The sequence below is a fragment of the Nerophis ophidion genome, linkage group LG25 (genome assembly GCF_033978795.1).
Source record: "Nerophis ophidion isolate RoL-2023_Sa linkage group LG25, RoL_Noph_v1.0, whole genome shotgun sequence".
Classification (NCBI taxonomy): Eukaryota; Metazoa; Chordata; class Actinopteri; order Syngnathiformes; family Syngnathidae; genus Nerophis; species Nerophis ophidion.
In genome coordinates this window covers 10,625,134-10,639,456 of record NC_084635.1, presented here as the reverse complement: position 1 = coordinate 10,639,456, position 14,323 = coordinate 10,625,134, and the positions used below count along the sequence as shown (strand labels likewise).

The window sequence follows — 14,323 nt, the reverse complement described above, 5'->3', positions numbered from 1 at the left end:
GCCATAAACTGATTGATGGAATTGGTTGAAACTTTTATTAGTAGATTGCACAAATGCCATAGAAAACATAATAAATATTCCAATAGTTATTTAGCTCCCATCGATGATCTGACGTATTTTGCGATATATAATTTGGGAGGCATGTGACTTATGTAGGTTCCACTGTACTACGAACCACAATTTTACAATCAAAATATACATATAGTTCAGTTTATCTACATGTTTTGGATCCCTTTATTACAAAACACTGTTTAGTTTTATACTGTCAGTATTTGCTGATCTTTTTGACACTGGTTTGTGACATGTTTAATTGCGCTTTCAGTTTGAAACTTACTCTGCTGTAAATGGAATGGATCCAATTTAAATTAAAGCCTCAAAGGCTCCCAGTGACAAGCACAGATTGCATTGCATTTGCGCTGAGAAGGTATTGGAGACGACATCACAAGTGTCCGTCAATGACTGCCCTCGTTAATTTGTTGTGCTTGTGTGAGCGTGAGGTGTCAGCCCTTGTTGCTGGAGGAGGAGGCATGGAGGGCTTTGGGGGATGGAAACAAAGGTGAAGCTAGCTTTTACCACTACAGTCAAATGACTAGTCCTTTTTTTGTAGTAATTGCAGGGTTTGGGTCTTTTTATTTGGTCGTTCTTGGCTAGATTCTCAACTAAGTCGCTGCGAAGCTTCTGTGGATAGACAGTGCCCACCCACCCACCCAGAGTGTCGTTGAGTGTTTGTGCTCTTCTGTCCGATAATAATCCAAACCATTTCTCTCCCATGCTTTCTCCCCCTGCAAGGAGCGGAAGGTATACAACCTCTGCTGTGTTTGCTTCTTAGCTGTAACATCTTATTGGGTTCCTTTTTGTTTCCCCTCTTTCTTTTTCTGTTGTAGCTGTATGTCCTTTTGTCTATTTTTTTGATAAGGAAATTCCATGTATGCATTTACGGGCTGTTTTGCATCTCCTGGATACTGTTCTTTTACCAAAAACCCTTTTAATTTCAAACAGTAACAATTCATTTTGAGTTTGAATTAGCAGTTTCACTATTGCCCATGTATCATGGAAACTTCTCATATTATGCCTTTTTTATTTTCCTCTGTTAGCTAGTAAAAGCTTGCATTCCACATCTAGCTGTTTTTTTTACCTTTCATCCTGAATATGACAAGTTTGAACCTGGTTCTTTATTTTGTTTGATTTGTTTTTTATTTTTTCAATACAAAGTTTGATCTTTCATCCAGTGTTGTTGAGTTAATAATGTTCTGTCTTGTGTTGTTTTTTTGTTTTTTGTTTTTATAGGTTTTCATAGAGCTGAGTCACATAAAAAAGTGCAATACAGTGAAGGGAGTCTTTGTCCTGGAGGAATTTGGTAATTACACCATCTATTGATTGTAGGCCTGTACTTGACATGGCAGTAACTCAGCTTCATGGCCAAGGCCACAGCTAATAGGAGTTCTGTAATTTGGATGTGAGGTTTAGATAGTCTCTAATGGACACATTTATTTTATCGCAATTATAAACAACGGGACTTAGGACTCAATCATACTGAGGAGTAAACGCTATTAAATGTAATACATTTACTTTAATAAATTGTGCTTGATAAATCATACATGTAATGTTGCTAAGAATATTTTTGCAATATGATTGGAAGTTGAAAGACACCACTCAGCAGAATGGCATAGTTTATCCTTGACTAAAAGAAGAAAATAGAGAATAGGAATACTGCAAGACGGCATAAAAAAAAAAAAATATACATTTTAAAAATAGTCCTACCTACAGTATCTACGTAGGCAATGCCTTAATTTTACTTAGATTACTTTTATTTGTACAGTAGTACCTCAGCTTACGAGCTTAATTGGTCCTCTAACTCAGTGGTCCCCAACCACCGATTGGTACCGGGCCGCAGAAGAATTTTTTATAAAAAAAAAAATATATATTTTTTTTTATTTATTTTTTATTTTTTTTATTTTTTATTAAATCAACACAAAAAACACAATATACACTTACAAATAGTGCACCAACCACAAAAAACTCCCTTTTTCATGACAAAAACGTCCCTTTTTCATGACAAAGAAGAAAGAAAGAAAAAAAGGACACCCCCCCGGGCCGCGGGACAAATTATTAAGTGTTGACCGGTCCGCGGATACAAAAAGGTTGGGGACCACTGCTCTAACTGAGTTTTTAACGCAAAACACTTCTCAAATCGTTTCCTATTGAAATGAACTTAATCAAATTAGTGCTTGACCCCTGAAACAGCACAATTTTAACACGTAACTTGCATTTTACAAAGAAAAAAATGCAATACACTACATATTGTGTAAACACAATACAATAGCATGTACTCCAAACAACTACAGTAATTTTATTAAGTAGTTTAATAATAATGTACAGCAATGATTCCCCCAATTGTAGTGGTACAAGAGCTCCATTTAGTGGTACGCCAAAGATTCACTTAATTGAATATTCATATACAGCTTTAATGTTGAAACTGTGTGAAATTTTACAGTGGCCAGAAATATTTATTATACTTGTTAAAATAAAAATATGCCTTGTTTTTAAATGCATGTTTAGGCCTACTATGCCACTGTATTTTAATGTTGGTCATTATTGTGGTACTTGGAGAGCCAAATGTTTTCTGAGGTGGTACTCATTGAATACATTTTGTTAACCAGTGATGTATAACATTTACCTTGGAAAGTGGACTTCAAGAGTATCTACTTTGAGCTGATTCTCCGTCAACCACACGACAAACAACTTTTCCATATTTTCATGAATAAGTGTCAACATTAGATATTATTCAATAATACATGTATTAGACTCATTCTGCTTCAGTATGGTGCAGACTATAGGTGGGAACATTTCAGCAGCTACTTTTCGATTAAATATAGATTATTGAAGCATTTTTTAATTTATGTATATTGATGCAGTTTTACATTTCTTTTAGTTTCACCGAATAAGCGTTTATCACATGCAACTTTAAAAAAAACCCCAATTAATTTGGAATAAGAGACGGTTAAATTAATTCCCACATTTGTTAAATTATTGAAAATGTGTGAATAACTGGACCCAAAGTGCTCTATGGTAAAGGAGCTGGTCGTATCTCTCGGTGAAGTGGCTCACTATAGTCAGCCAAATTTTAGAACTCTCTGCATTACTTTATTTACAATATATAAATTGATTATTACTATTACCAACCGATTCTATAATTGCCCATGTCCAAATTGCTATTCATTTAAAAATCGATTATTTCCTCCACCTCTAGACACATCCGGTCATGATGATGATTTTTTTTTCTAACAATAAATGTAATTTGCGTCTTCTTGTCAGCACACTCACTTTCTGGAAAACCAAAGTTATGTCCATCTCTAGCTATAAGCTAATGCTAGCTAGTAAAACCAGTTGTTTTTAGCAGTTTACTATTTTTTTTTACTTCAACCTACAAGTGTTTTCAGATAAGAGCTTTCCCTCAGCTAATTGTTCTGCTTCCCGTTGCAAGAAAATTGTTTTTAATTTACAAGCATCCGCGCCATTTTTTTTTAACCTTTCAATTGCCCAGGAAAGATCCATTGAGATTAAGCATTCTGCACTTTCATACACCGGTGTAGGTGACCCCGGGAGCTAAGTAGGTGAAGTGTGTTGCTCAAGACACAGGCCGTGATTAGGATAACGGAAGCTGGGATTGCATCCCGGAATTTGCTGGCACAGCTGCTCTACCATCCAAGCCATGGAGATCCCCGCCATTAGTTGACGTAGCAAATGTCCTGGTGAAACCCCGTAAGATCAGACCAAAACGTCTTACACACTAGCATTAGCTTATAGCAAAAGATGGACATAACTTTGGTTGCAACCCATACTGTTGGAAGAAAGCCAGTGTGAAGGCGATGTTGATTTGACTGTTTTAGCTCTGTCACAAAACCGGTTAAGCTCGGAAGTAGAAATACTACTGTATTTTTTTTTTTTAAGACATAAGTCATCAGCTTGCACTAATATTAGTATTGGAGGAGCTTTGCTGCAATGGCAGGAAAAGACTGCTAAGTAGGTAGGTCTGGTGTAGTGTAGTGTAGTGTTGCTAGAGGCAGGAAAGCAAGTTGTCAAAGGTTGAAGTGAAGCGCCAGGCTGGGTTACTGTCTTGTCTTTGTGCTGATTTTGTAATGTTGCCCTCATCTTTGCCACTATGAAAACCTTCATTCTCCAGCAGGTAAAGTCTTGTCACCTTTCTTATTCAGATCAATTCTCCACACACACACACACACACACACTATCTGTTTCTTCGACTCCTTCATTTTCCTTTTCCTGTGCTCCCCTCCCTTGGGAGATCACCCCAAACTGCATCTCTCATTGGTCATTGTTGTCTCAGCATGGGGAGATCTACCAACGACTGTGTTTTTAGGGTGCTCTGAAAGAGACGTAATATACACTGGCACCTTTCTATCTGTTCCGCCTCTTTCTTCTCTCCTATGGGTTCACAGTTACTAATGAAAAGTCAGACTGTCCTGAGAACATCAACATGGTCCTGGGCCAAAGATGTGTAACTCTGTCTTGTCCTATCACTTCACTCGACGTGTTTTTGTTCTTTCCATATTGAAACAATTTTTGTGGGCTTCATCGTGTCCTTACCAGTCAACCATAGCAGAGATGTGTTACTTTCCAATTGGAGTTCTTTAGCTCTTCAACTCTGGGAAGAGGTGCATCACTGTGATACAGATGTTTTACTAGTGGTGGACATTAGTGGCCCACAGCATATCTGAAGCCATGTTCTGAGTTCACCTCTTCGACAAGAAAAGTTGAACTGACTCAAGTTCCTGCTGCCTTTGAATTTCTCTTCTGTCTCTTGCATCGGCATAGTTCCTGAAACTAAAGAAGTGGTGATCCACAAGTACAAGACCCCCATGGTGAGTCCTCATCAGTCCGCCAGAACACCACTGCAATCGTTTACATTTGATGGCTTCATATACATTTGTCTAACAGTTCAAAGTATGACACACCTAGACAATGTGTTTAAAATGTTTTACTGTAGCTTGTATACATCTCATTAGACACTACTGGGCTAACAAGATGCCCATAATTCCTCAAGGTTTATCTTGAGACCTCAACAAGATTTGGCCAGTGCAGCATATGGTTTGCCTTTAAGCTGTTTTTCAGGTTTTAGGTCAACAACAGAAAGACCACTGCTCAGAGGCTGGAAGGGAAGTATAGTGCCACCTTTAGTAACACAGGTGGACATTCTTCCACTGATAAATCCACGCCCTGTAGTGTCTGGACATTGACAGCAGGTTTAGGATTGTTCCTTATTACAAAATATGAAACCATAAAAAAACAATTGCTTTGTCTATATACTTCTGCAACTAAATGTATACAGAGTGGTTTGTATTTCCCACAAGTGTGGCAGTGGGGGTGTGGTCGGGGCGATATCAATGACATCATCATACACTTTGCATATTATGCCATGATAAAAAAAGGCTACAAAAGAAACATTATGCCTGTATTTAAAGACAAATCATTATGCTCCAAGCCCTGACCGTGGTAAATTAATTACTGCAAAGTAGGAAGCATTAATTAGAAAATAAATGTATCAACTGGAGCATAAAATATAGTTTACAATCTTCTGAATATGTTTTTATTATTATAGGGGCCTTCTAGACATGGGATAACATCCATATAGTAATATGTACATAAGGTTGATACATGCCCCCCATGTGCCTGAGAGGTAATAGGGTATATATCTTCACACATAGATAAATAAACATTCATTTCAGCGGGCACAAAAAAATTCTGTCTCCTAGTAAAATTTAACTGTGAGCAAGCTCCAAGCAGCCCGTTTAATGCAGTGCTTCTTAAATAGTGGAGCCTTGAAGTGTCAGGGCGAAATGGGCGTGAGAGACAATAGCTTAATCGTGTCTTTAGTGTTAGTAAGGAACTATCTTGTCACATGCAGATAAAAAACAAAACATTAACTTTGGGTTGGCATGAAAAAAAATCTGTCTCTTAGTAGGGGCGTTACAGAAAATAATTTAAAACCACTTGTTTATTCCAATATAATAATGCTTCCTAAGGCTGAGCCAATCAAGGACTACGCAACTGAGCGATACACACTGATAAGTTTGGCCTGTTGCCAATACTACTCTAATATTGATTTTTTTTTTTTACGTCATTGAGCCATATTTATGCTTAAAACGCTTACTTTATATAGAAATATAAGAGTATTCTTTTTATTAAAAAAAATCTGCTATAGATTTACTGCAAACTTCCACTGGTGGCGTGGGACGACTGTAGTTATTGATATCAATCAACATTTCTTTTCACATATCGTTTTACTGTATTTTTCAGTAATTTTGTAACAACAATGTAACACAGGTGGCACTTTGTACATCCCTGGTTTAGTTACATACATTATTCTTCCTTCCCTAAATGTTGGGATTTACTTTGGCAGCTATGTAAACACTCCTTTAAATTAGAGATTTCAAAAGTAATTTCTTGATAGTCTCCACAATAAAGTTACTGTAAAACTGAAGCACACAAAGGGAAAGTACATGAATATACATATGAAGTGCACATACAAGTAAGAATAATTTTAAATTGACAATACAGTTTGGTATAAACTGAAAAAAGCAATACAACCATACAAGATAAAGGTTGACCTTTATGCTGATAGCTTAATGCTAATATACAAAGGGCAAGCCCATTGACAGGTGAACAAAAATTAGCATCACAATCGTATTGTGGCGGGGCTCTCCCTTAGAGATAGGGTGAGAAGCTCTGTCATCCGGGAGGAACTCAAAGTAAAGCCGCTGCTCCTTCACATCGAGAGGAGCCAGATGAGGTGGTTCGGGCATCTGGTCAGGATGCCACCCGAACGCCTCCCGAGGGAGGTGTTTAGGGCACGTCCAACCGGTAGGAGGCCACGGGGAAGACCCAGGACACGTTGGGAAGACTATGTCTCCCGGCTGGCCTGGGAACGCCTCGGGATCCCCCGGGAAGAGCTAGACGAAGTGGCTGGGGAGAGGGAAGTCTGGGCTTCCCTGCTTAGGCTGCTGCCCCCGCGACCCGACCTCGGATAAGCGGAAGAAGATGGATGGATGGATGGAATTTTTTTTAACCATTTATATTTTATTGGAACAAAATTTAACATAAAATATATTTCTACTTGACAGGAATATAGTGACCTGACTCTGTGAAAACTTAACGGTGCCATATGTCGTAATGTGGCCAGAAATGGTACTGCTATCACAGTCAAAATTCTGTAGTCCCTCTCTCCATGATTGCGGGTTCCAGATACGCAGCCGAATCCGAATCCTACTCCAAGGTATTTCAAATGGCAATCGACGAGTCCTAGGCTGTCGGTTTCTCTTGTTTATGCTTCTTGCAAGATGGTTTACTAAGTAATTAGGCCACATTTTACCAATTAGCAAAATGTATTTGTAAAGTTGCGCAGCAATAGCGTTGGGAGTCGGGACTGATTGTTGGCATTACCCTGTTAAAATTTCTAGTTTGACCGCACCGACCACCATTAAAATAATGATATATAATAATATATTGCATAGGCCTACTTTGATGAAAGCCAAGGCCAACAGTAAAATTACCGACACATGTCGTTCAGCATAACTCCATGTTACATCCATCCTGTCGCACTGCATTGTCTTCCATGTACGCACATCACCATCTTTCAGTGCAAAGTGCAACTCTATGAGCCAACCCACGTTACGCATAAATCATATAGCTTACTACAAACACCGTTTCCATATAAGTTGGGAAATTGTGTTAGATGCAAAAATAAACGCAATACAATGATTTGCAAATCCTTTTCAACCCATATTTAATTGAATGCAGTACAAAGACAAGATATTTGATGTTCAAACTCATAAACTTTTTTTTTTTTGGCAAATAATAATTAATTTATAATTTCATGGCTGCAACACGTGCCAAAGTAGTTAGGAAAGGACATGTTTACCACTGTGTTACATCACCTTTTCTTTTAACACTCAATAAACGTTTGGGAACTGAGGAAACTAATTGTTGAAGCTTTGAAATTGGAATTCTTTACCATTCTTGCTTGATGTACAGCTTAAGTTGTTCAACAGTCCGGGGTCTTGTTGTCGTATTTTACGCTTCATAATGCGCCACATAATGCCTTTTGACATATCAGGGCCATTTAATGGCAACTTGACATGAAGTTATTTACATATGGCACCTTTTTAATATTGACCGCTCACTTTGTAATACTAGACCAGCCAGCTGCTCTTCACTGCGTGCTCAAATCTCAAACTCAAATTTAAAAAAAAACATAGTCAATGATTGCAAGGTGAGGGAAGCACATATATTACCTAGAAAGTGAAGTGTTACTTTCCTGTTTTGCAAAATATAAAAAAAGAAAATCAGGAAATATATAAAAAAAAAAAAATTAAAAACACTTTTGGCAAAAAAAAGTTTTAGCATGTGGCCCTAAATTGAAAATGAATGTATGGGAAAATCTGGTGGTGCTTTGACATACATGTTTAATTTATTTTGTTACGGCACTCATAACCTAAAAAATCTAAAATCAATGTCCCCTTTGAAATTAATTGAAAAACAACCTGGGTGAAGAGCCAAGTAGGCACAACCTTCGTACTTTGCGACGTATTTGAGTTTAATATTTCTTTCTCACCTTCTTTATCAAATTGCTGGCTCTCACAACTTCATTTGGCCCCATATTCTCTTATTTTGCATTAGTGGGATTCTTTATTTGGGCACTCGATTTGCAGAATGAAACTGGGGTTAACAGACAGTCTTGCCATTAAGATAACTGAGATGATGGACAGAAACCCGGGCATTATTTGTGCAGATAAACCATTGATATGAAAAGTTTGCTGCCTGGGATTTTTGAACATGCTTTATGACGGATATAGCCCGTTAATGTCATTTGTCAATTATTTTTACATCACCCCTTAGCTGCTTTTAGGTGTTCAGTAACACAGTGCTATCATGTCATTGAACGGGTGATACAGGCACTATTTTTGTCACCTCCACAAGGTGGCAGTATTTGACGTGTGATAAGCAATCAGCATCCAGTAGCTTTATCTATTTTTTTAATAGGATATATCTTATAATAATGTAAATAATTCAATGTACATACTATGATGACTAACTTGTGTGATGACTGTATTATGTTGATGGTATATATTTGTACCATGAATTGATTAACGTGGACCCCGACTTAAACAAGTTGAAAAACTTATTTGGGTGTTACCATTTAGTGGTCAATTGTACGGAATATGTACTGAACTGGGGCTTCACGGTGAAAGAGGGGTTAGTGCGTCTGCCTCACAATACGAAGGTCCTGCAGTCCTGGGTTCAAATCCAGGCTCGGGATCTTTCTGTGTGGAGTTTGCATGTTCTCCCCGTGAATGCGTGGGTTCCCTCCGGGTACTCTGGCTTCCTCCCACTTCCAAAGACATGCACCTGGGGATAGGTTGATTGGCAACACTAAATTGGCCCCAGTGTGTGAATGTGAGTGTGAATGTTGTCTGTCTATCTGTGTTGGCCCTGCGATGAGGTGGCGACTTGTCCAGGGTTTACCCCGCCTTCCACCCGATTGTAGCTGAGATAGGCGCCAGCGCCCCCCGCGACCCCAAAAGGGAATAAGCGGTAGAAAATGGATGGATGGATATCTTATAACACGCATATTTAATTACGTAATATTTGTATTGGCACATTTAAGACAACGTAATTTCATTTTTGTAAGAGATTCCAAAGTTGAAGATGACTTTGGAGGAACAGGATTGGAAGTAAAAGGAGTGAGTGTTTAGTATAGAAGTAGAACATAAGTTTAAATACACATTACTTTACAGACAATAAACAAAAACTAAAAAAGTAACACAAAATATTGAGGTAAATATTTATCCAATGTACAGAAAAAATAACGAATGAATTTTTGGCCTGCATGCAATCTGAATCGTGCAACTTTCTATGGACCATGTGATGTGTGGAATATTTCTTTTTTTTTCTTCAGAAAGCATTAACATGAGAATGAGTTTTTTCTTTTCTTTTTTTTTAAGGTAAATAAACTTATATCATGGTTGAGGTTAAGTGCAACAAAATTATGGAAAAAAAAATATCCATTCATCCTTTCTCTACCGCTTGTCCCTTTTGGGGTCGCGGGGGTGCTGGAGCCTATCTCAGCGGCATTCAGGCGGAAGGCGGGGTACACCCTGCGTGCGTGCTTGTGTACACCAAGATAGCGGAATATTTTGTTAAAAACATTTTTATTAACTTCACTCTTAAACACACAAAAAATGTGTAAAGTTCAAGTTAGAATTTTTTTTTATTATGACCTTTTTGAAAGCCTTTTGAATAAATGGTACAGGTTTGCGTAAGATAACTTATGCTAATTTATACTTATTGAAAACTGACTTCATTTGAGCAAAATGCCTTCAAAGGTTTAAAATGAAATAAAAAATAATGACATGTATGGTATTTTTGTTTAGGGCTTAATTGAAATAGAAATTTGAGCAAATAATATATCCAAAATGTTCATGCCAGTGTATCATACACCTGTGAAAGAATTGGACATTAAAATTGTATATCTAACATGAAAAAATATATCTCATGAAAAATCATGTATAATTGAACAAAAAATATGACAAAAACGCAGCAAAAATGTACTGAAAGGACAAAAAAGTTCAGTCATTGCCCGCTGAGGGTTGTTTTTGTGGCGCATTTATACATTTTTATTTCTAAGACACAAATGGCATCAAAGCAGACAGGTGAGTGAGTCTGGTGCAACTTGTAATTTACACAGACATATTGTATATATATATATATATATATATATATATATATATATATATATATATATAGGCTTCACGGTGGAAGAGGGGTTAGTGCGTCTGCCTCACAATACGAAGTTCCTGCAGTCCTGGGTTCAAATCCAGGCTCGGGATCTTTCTGTGTGGAGTTTGCATGTTCTCCCCGTGAATGCGTGGGTTCCCTCCGGGTACTCCGGCTTCCTCCCACTTCCAAAGACATGCACCTGGGGATAGGTTGATTGGTAACACTAAATTGGCCCTAGTGTGTGAATGTGAGTGTGAATGTTGTCTGTCTATCTGTGTTGGCCCTGCGATGAAGTGGCGACTTGTCCAGGGTTTACCCTGCCTTCCGCCCGATTGTAGCTGAGATATGCGCCAGCGACCCCGAAAGGGAATAAGCGGTAGAAAATGGAAATGGATATATATATATATATATATATATGTATATGTATATGTATATATATATATATATATATATATATATATATATATATATAAAAACACACTGTATTTATACATAGGCACTGCGATGAGGTTGCGACTTGTCCAGGATGTACACCGCCTTCCGCCCGATTTTAGCTGAGATAGGCACCAGTGCAAGTGAGAGCCAGTGGTGTCCCAATGCCTCTTTGCATGTAGAGGTAGTGGGCATAATAAGGAGGAGGGGGTTTGAATCTAGCCTCCAGAGTGTGGGATTTCAGATGCTGGCTCGCTCAGGTAGAGCCAGAGAAAATTCCCTCAGTTTTTGCAAATTGCCCTCTGCATTTGACCATCGCCTTGTTCCACCTCTAGGGAGGTGAGGGGAGCAGTGGTGGCCGCGCTTGGGAATCATTTTGTTGATTTAACCCCCAATTTCAATCTTTAATGCTGAGTGTCACGCAGGGAGATAATGGGTCACATTTTATTAGTCGTTGGTATGGCTCGGCCGGGGTTTGAACTCACAACCTACCGATCTAAGGGCAGACACTCTAGCCACAAGGCCACTGAGCAGACAAATACTATGCATTTATATTTTGTAAATATAATACTATGACGCTTGCGATTGTGAATGCAAACGTTACATACCTTAAAAAAATTCACAAGTGACAACAGTCGTCGATGGCGGCTTCTTCTCTGTGTAGTTTGTTTATTCATCAATTCAATCAATCAATCAATGTTTATGTATATAGCCCCAAATCACAAATGTCTCAAAGGACTGCACAAATCATTACGACTACAACATCCTCGGAAGAACCCACAAAAGGGCAAGGAAAACTCACAGCCAGTGGGCAGGGGAATTCACATCCAGTGGGACGCCAGTGACAATGCTGACTATGAGAAACCTTGGAGAGGACCTCAGATGTGGGCAAGCCCCCCCCTCTAGGGGACCGAAAGCAATGGATGTCAAGCGGGTCTAACATGATACTGTGGAAGTTCAATCCATAGTGGCTCCAACACAGCCGCGAGAGTTCAGTTCAAAGCGGATCCAAGACAGCAGCGAGAGTCCCGTCCACAGGAAACCATCTCAAGCGGAGGCGGATCAGCAGCGTAGAGATGTCCCCAATCGATACAGTCGAGCGGTCCATCCTGGGTCTCGATTCTGGACAGCCAGTACTTAGTCCACGGTCATCGGACCGGACCCCTTCCACAAGGGAGGGGGGGACATAGGAGAAAGAAAAGAAGCGGCAGATCAACTGGTCTAAAAAGGAGGTCTATTTAAAGGCTAGAGTATACAGATGAGTTTTAAGGTGAGACTTAAATGCTTCTACTGAGGTAGCATCTCGAACTGTTACCGGGAGGGCATTCCAGAGTATTGGAGCCCGAACGGAAAACGCTCTATAGCCCGCAGACTTTTTTTGGGCTCTAGGAATCACTAATAAGCCGGAGTCTTTTGAACGCAGATTTCTTGCTGGGACATATGGTACAATACAATCGGCAAGATAGGATGGAGCTAGACCGTGTAGTATTTTATACGTAAGTAGTAAAACCTTAAAGTCACATCTTAAGTGCACAGGAAGCCAGTGCAGGTGAGCCAGTACAGGCGTAATATGATCAAACGTTCTTGTTCTTGTCAAAAGTCTAGCAGCCGCATTTTGTACCAACTGTAATCTTTTAATGCTAGACATGGGGGGACCCGAAAATAATACGTTACAGTAATCGAGACGAGACGTAACAAACGCATGGATAATGATCTCGGCGTCTTTAGTGGACAAAATGGAGCGAATTTTTGCGATATTACGGAGATGAAAGAAGGCCGTTTTAGTAACGCTTTTAATGTGTGACTCAAAGGAGAGAGTTGGGTCAAAGATAATACCCAGATTTTTTACCGAGTCACCTTGTTTTATTATTTGGTTGTCAAATGTTAAAGTTGTATTATTAAATAGAGGTCGGTGTCTAGCAGGCCCGATAATCAGCATTTCCGTTTTTTTGGCGTTGAGTTGCAACAAGACACGCTTCCAACTGACTACAGTCCGGCGTGTTGGTCAGCTTCAGGGGCATGTAGAGTTGGGTGTCATCAGCATAGCAGTGAAAGCTAATACCGTATTTGAAGCATGATGAATAATAAACAATCTTAGCTGTTAACTCCATTGCTGCCGAGTTTGTTGTATAAAGGTGGGACCATAGGGTTGTACAATACACTGCTACTAATAAAGTACCGCCGCACTAATGAATTATAACTGCTTTTGGGAAAATACACGTAGTTATTTTTCATCCACAAATGTCGCCGTACAGCATTGATGTTGCTAAGATGAGGCGCGGTGCATTCGTGTGTCAATACACACACACACTGTGCTTGAAGCGCAATATGGAGGAATTTGGGCTTCAAAACAATCGATAAAGGTGACACTTAAAACAGGGAAGCAGGGCGCCGCTTTAAAACACGCCTCGCCAAATGTGTTAATACAGCATTTAAAAACTTTAAACATTTAAATCAACATTGAGACCTGCACAAGGATTTCAAAGAGTGGAAGGTTATACATTTAAGAGTTTCCCCTGTGCACATAAGTAGATGTTCAAACAGCTACTGGCTTGTTGATACTTCTTAGAATAGTCCAAACCGCCCACGTAATGTAAAATAATGTAAATGAATAGACTGAATTTTGTCACAAATTCCCTGTTGTACCTTTAACAATGTGTGTTTTACCTGTTACTTATCTTATCCGTCTCTAGCCTGGTTTTCAGTGTTTTCTAAATATTGTATTTGTCTTAAGGCACATATTAAAATTGCCATCCATAAATCATGAAGCATTTAATACAAAGTCCCTAAAGCTGTCTATTCCAACCTAGCGTAAATCTAGATGTTGGAAGGCTACATGTCAAATATGTTAACTGTTATTTGAGTGCAATAAGAACAGACCATGTGTTTAATGCCTTTTAATTTGAATTCAAATCTTCTAAAATGTTTCTTTGAGTGAAATAAGAAACTTGTTTAATCATGTTTTATCATAACATTTTCTGTTAAAATTAAGCCAACATTTTGTGTGGTGTTTATTTTGAAAAGTATCAAAGTATTGAAATACATAAAATATACATTTTGTTACCGAAATATTGGTGTGGGCACAACTCTAGGTGGG

At 38.7% G+C, this 14,323-nt stretch overlaps 1 protein-coding gene across 24 annotated transcripts in view; it reads left to right on the top strand.

Moving 5' to 3' along the window:
• madd (MAP-kinase activating death domain) overlaps nucleotides 1–14,323 on the top strand; it is a 92,484-nt gene that overhangs the window by 61,440 nt on the left and 16,721 nt on the right. For 19 of the 24 annotated variants that reach the window (XR_009804255.1, XR_009804254.1, XM_061887224.1 and 16 more), the window contains 2 exons: nucleotides 1,288–1,357; nucleotides 4,834–4,880. Coding sequence is in view for 22 of the 24 variants with exons in the window: in XM_061887224.1 (XP_061743208.1) it covers nucleotides 1,288–1,357; nucleotides 4,834–4,880 (117 nt within the window). In the remaining 2 variants the exon portion in view is untranslated. The remainder of the gene's footprint in view (nucleotides 1–1,287; nucleotides 1,358–4,833; nucleotides 4,881–14,323) is intronic. The other 5 variants (XM_061887244.1, XM_061887246.1, XM_061887238.1 and 2 more) reach the window with 1 other exon arrangement.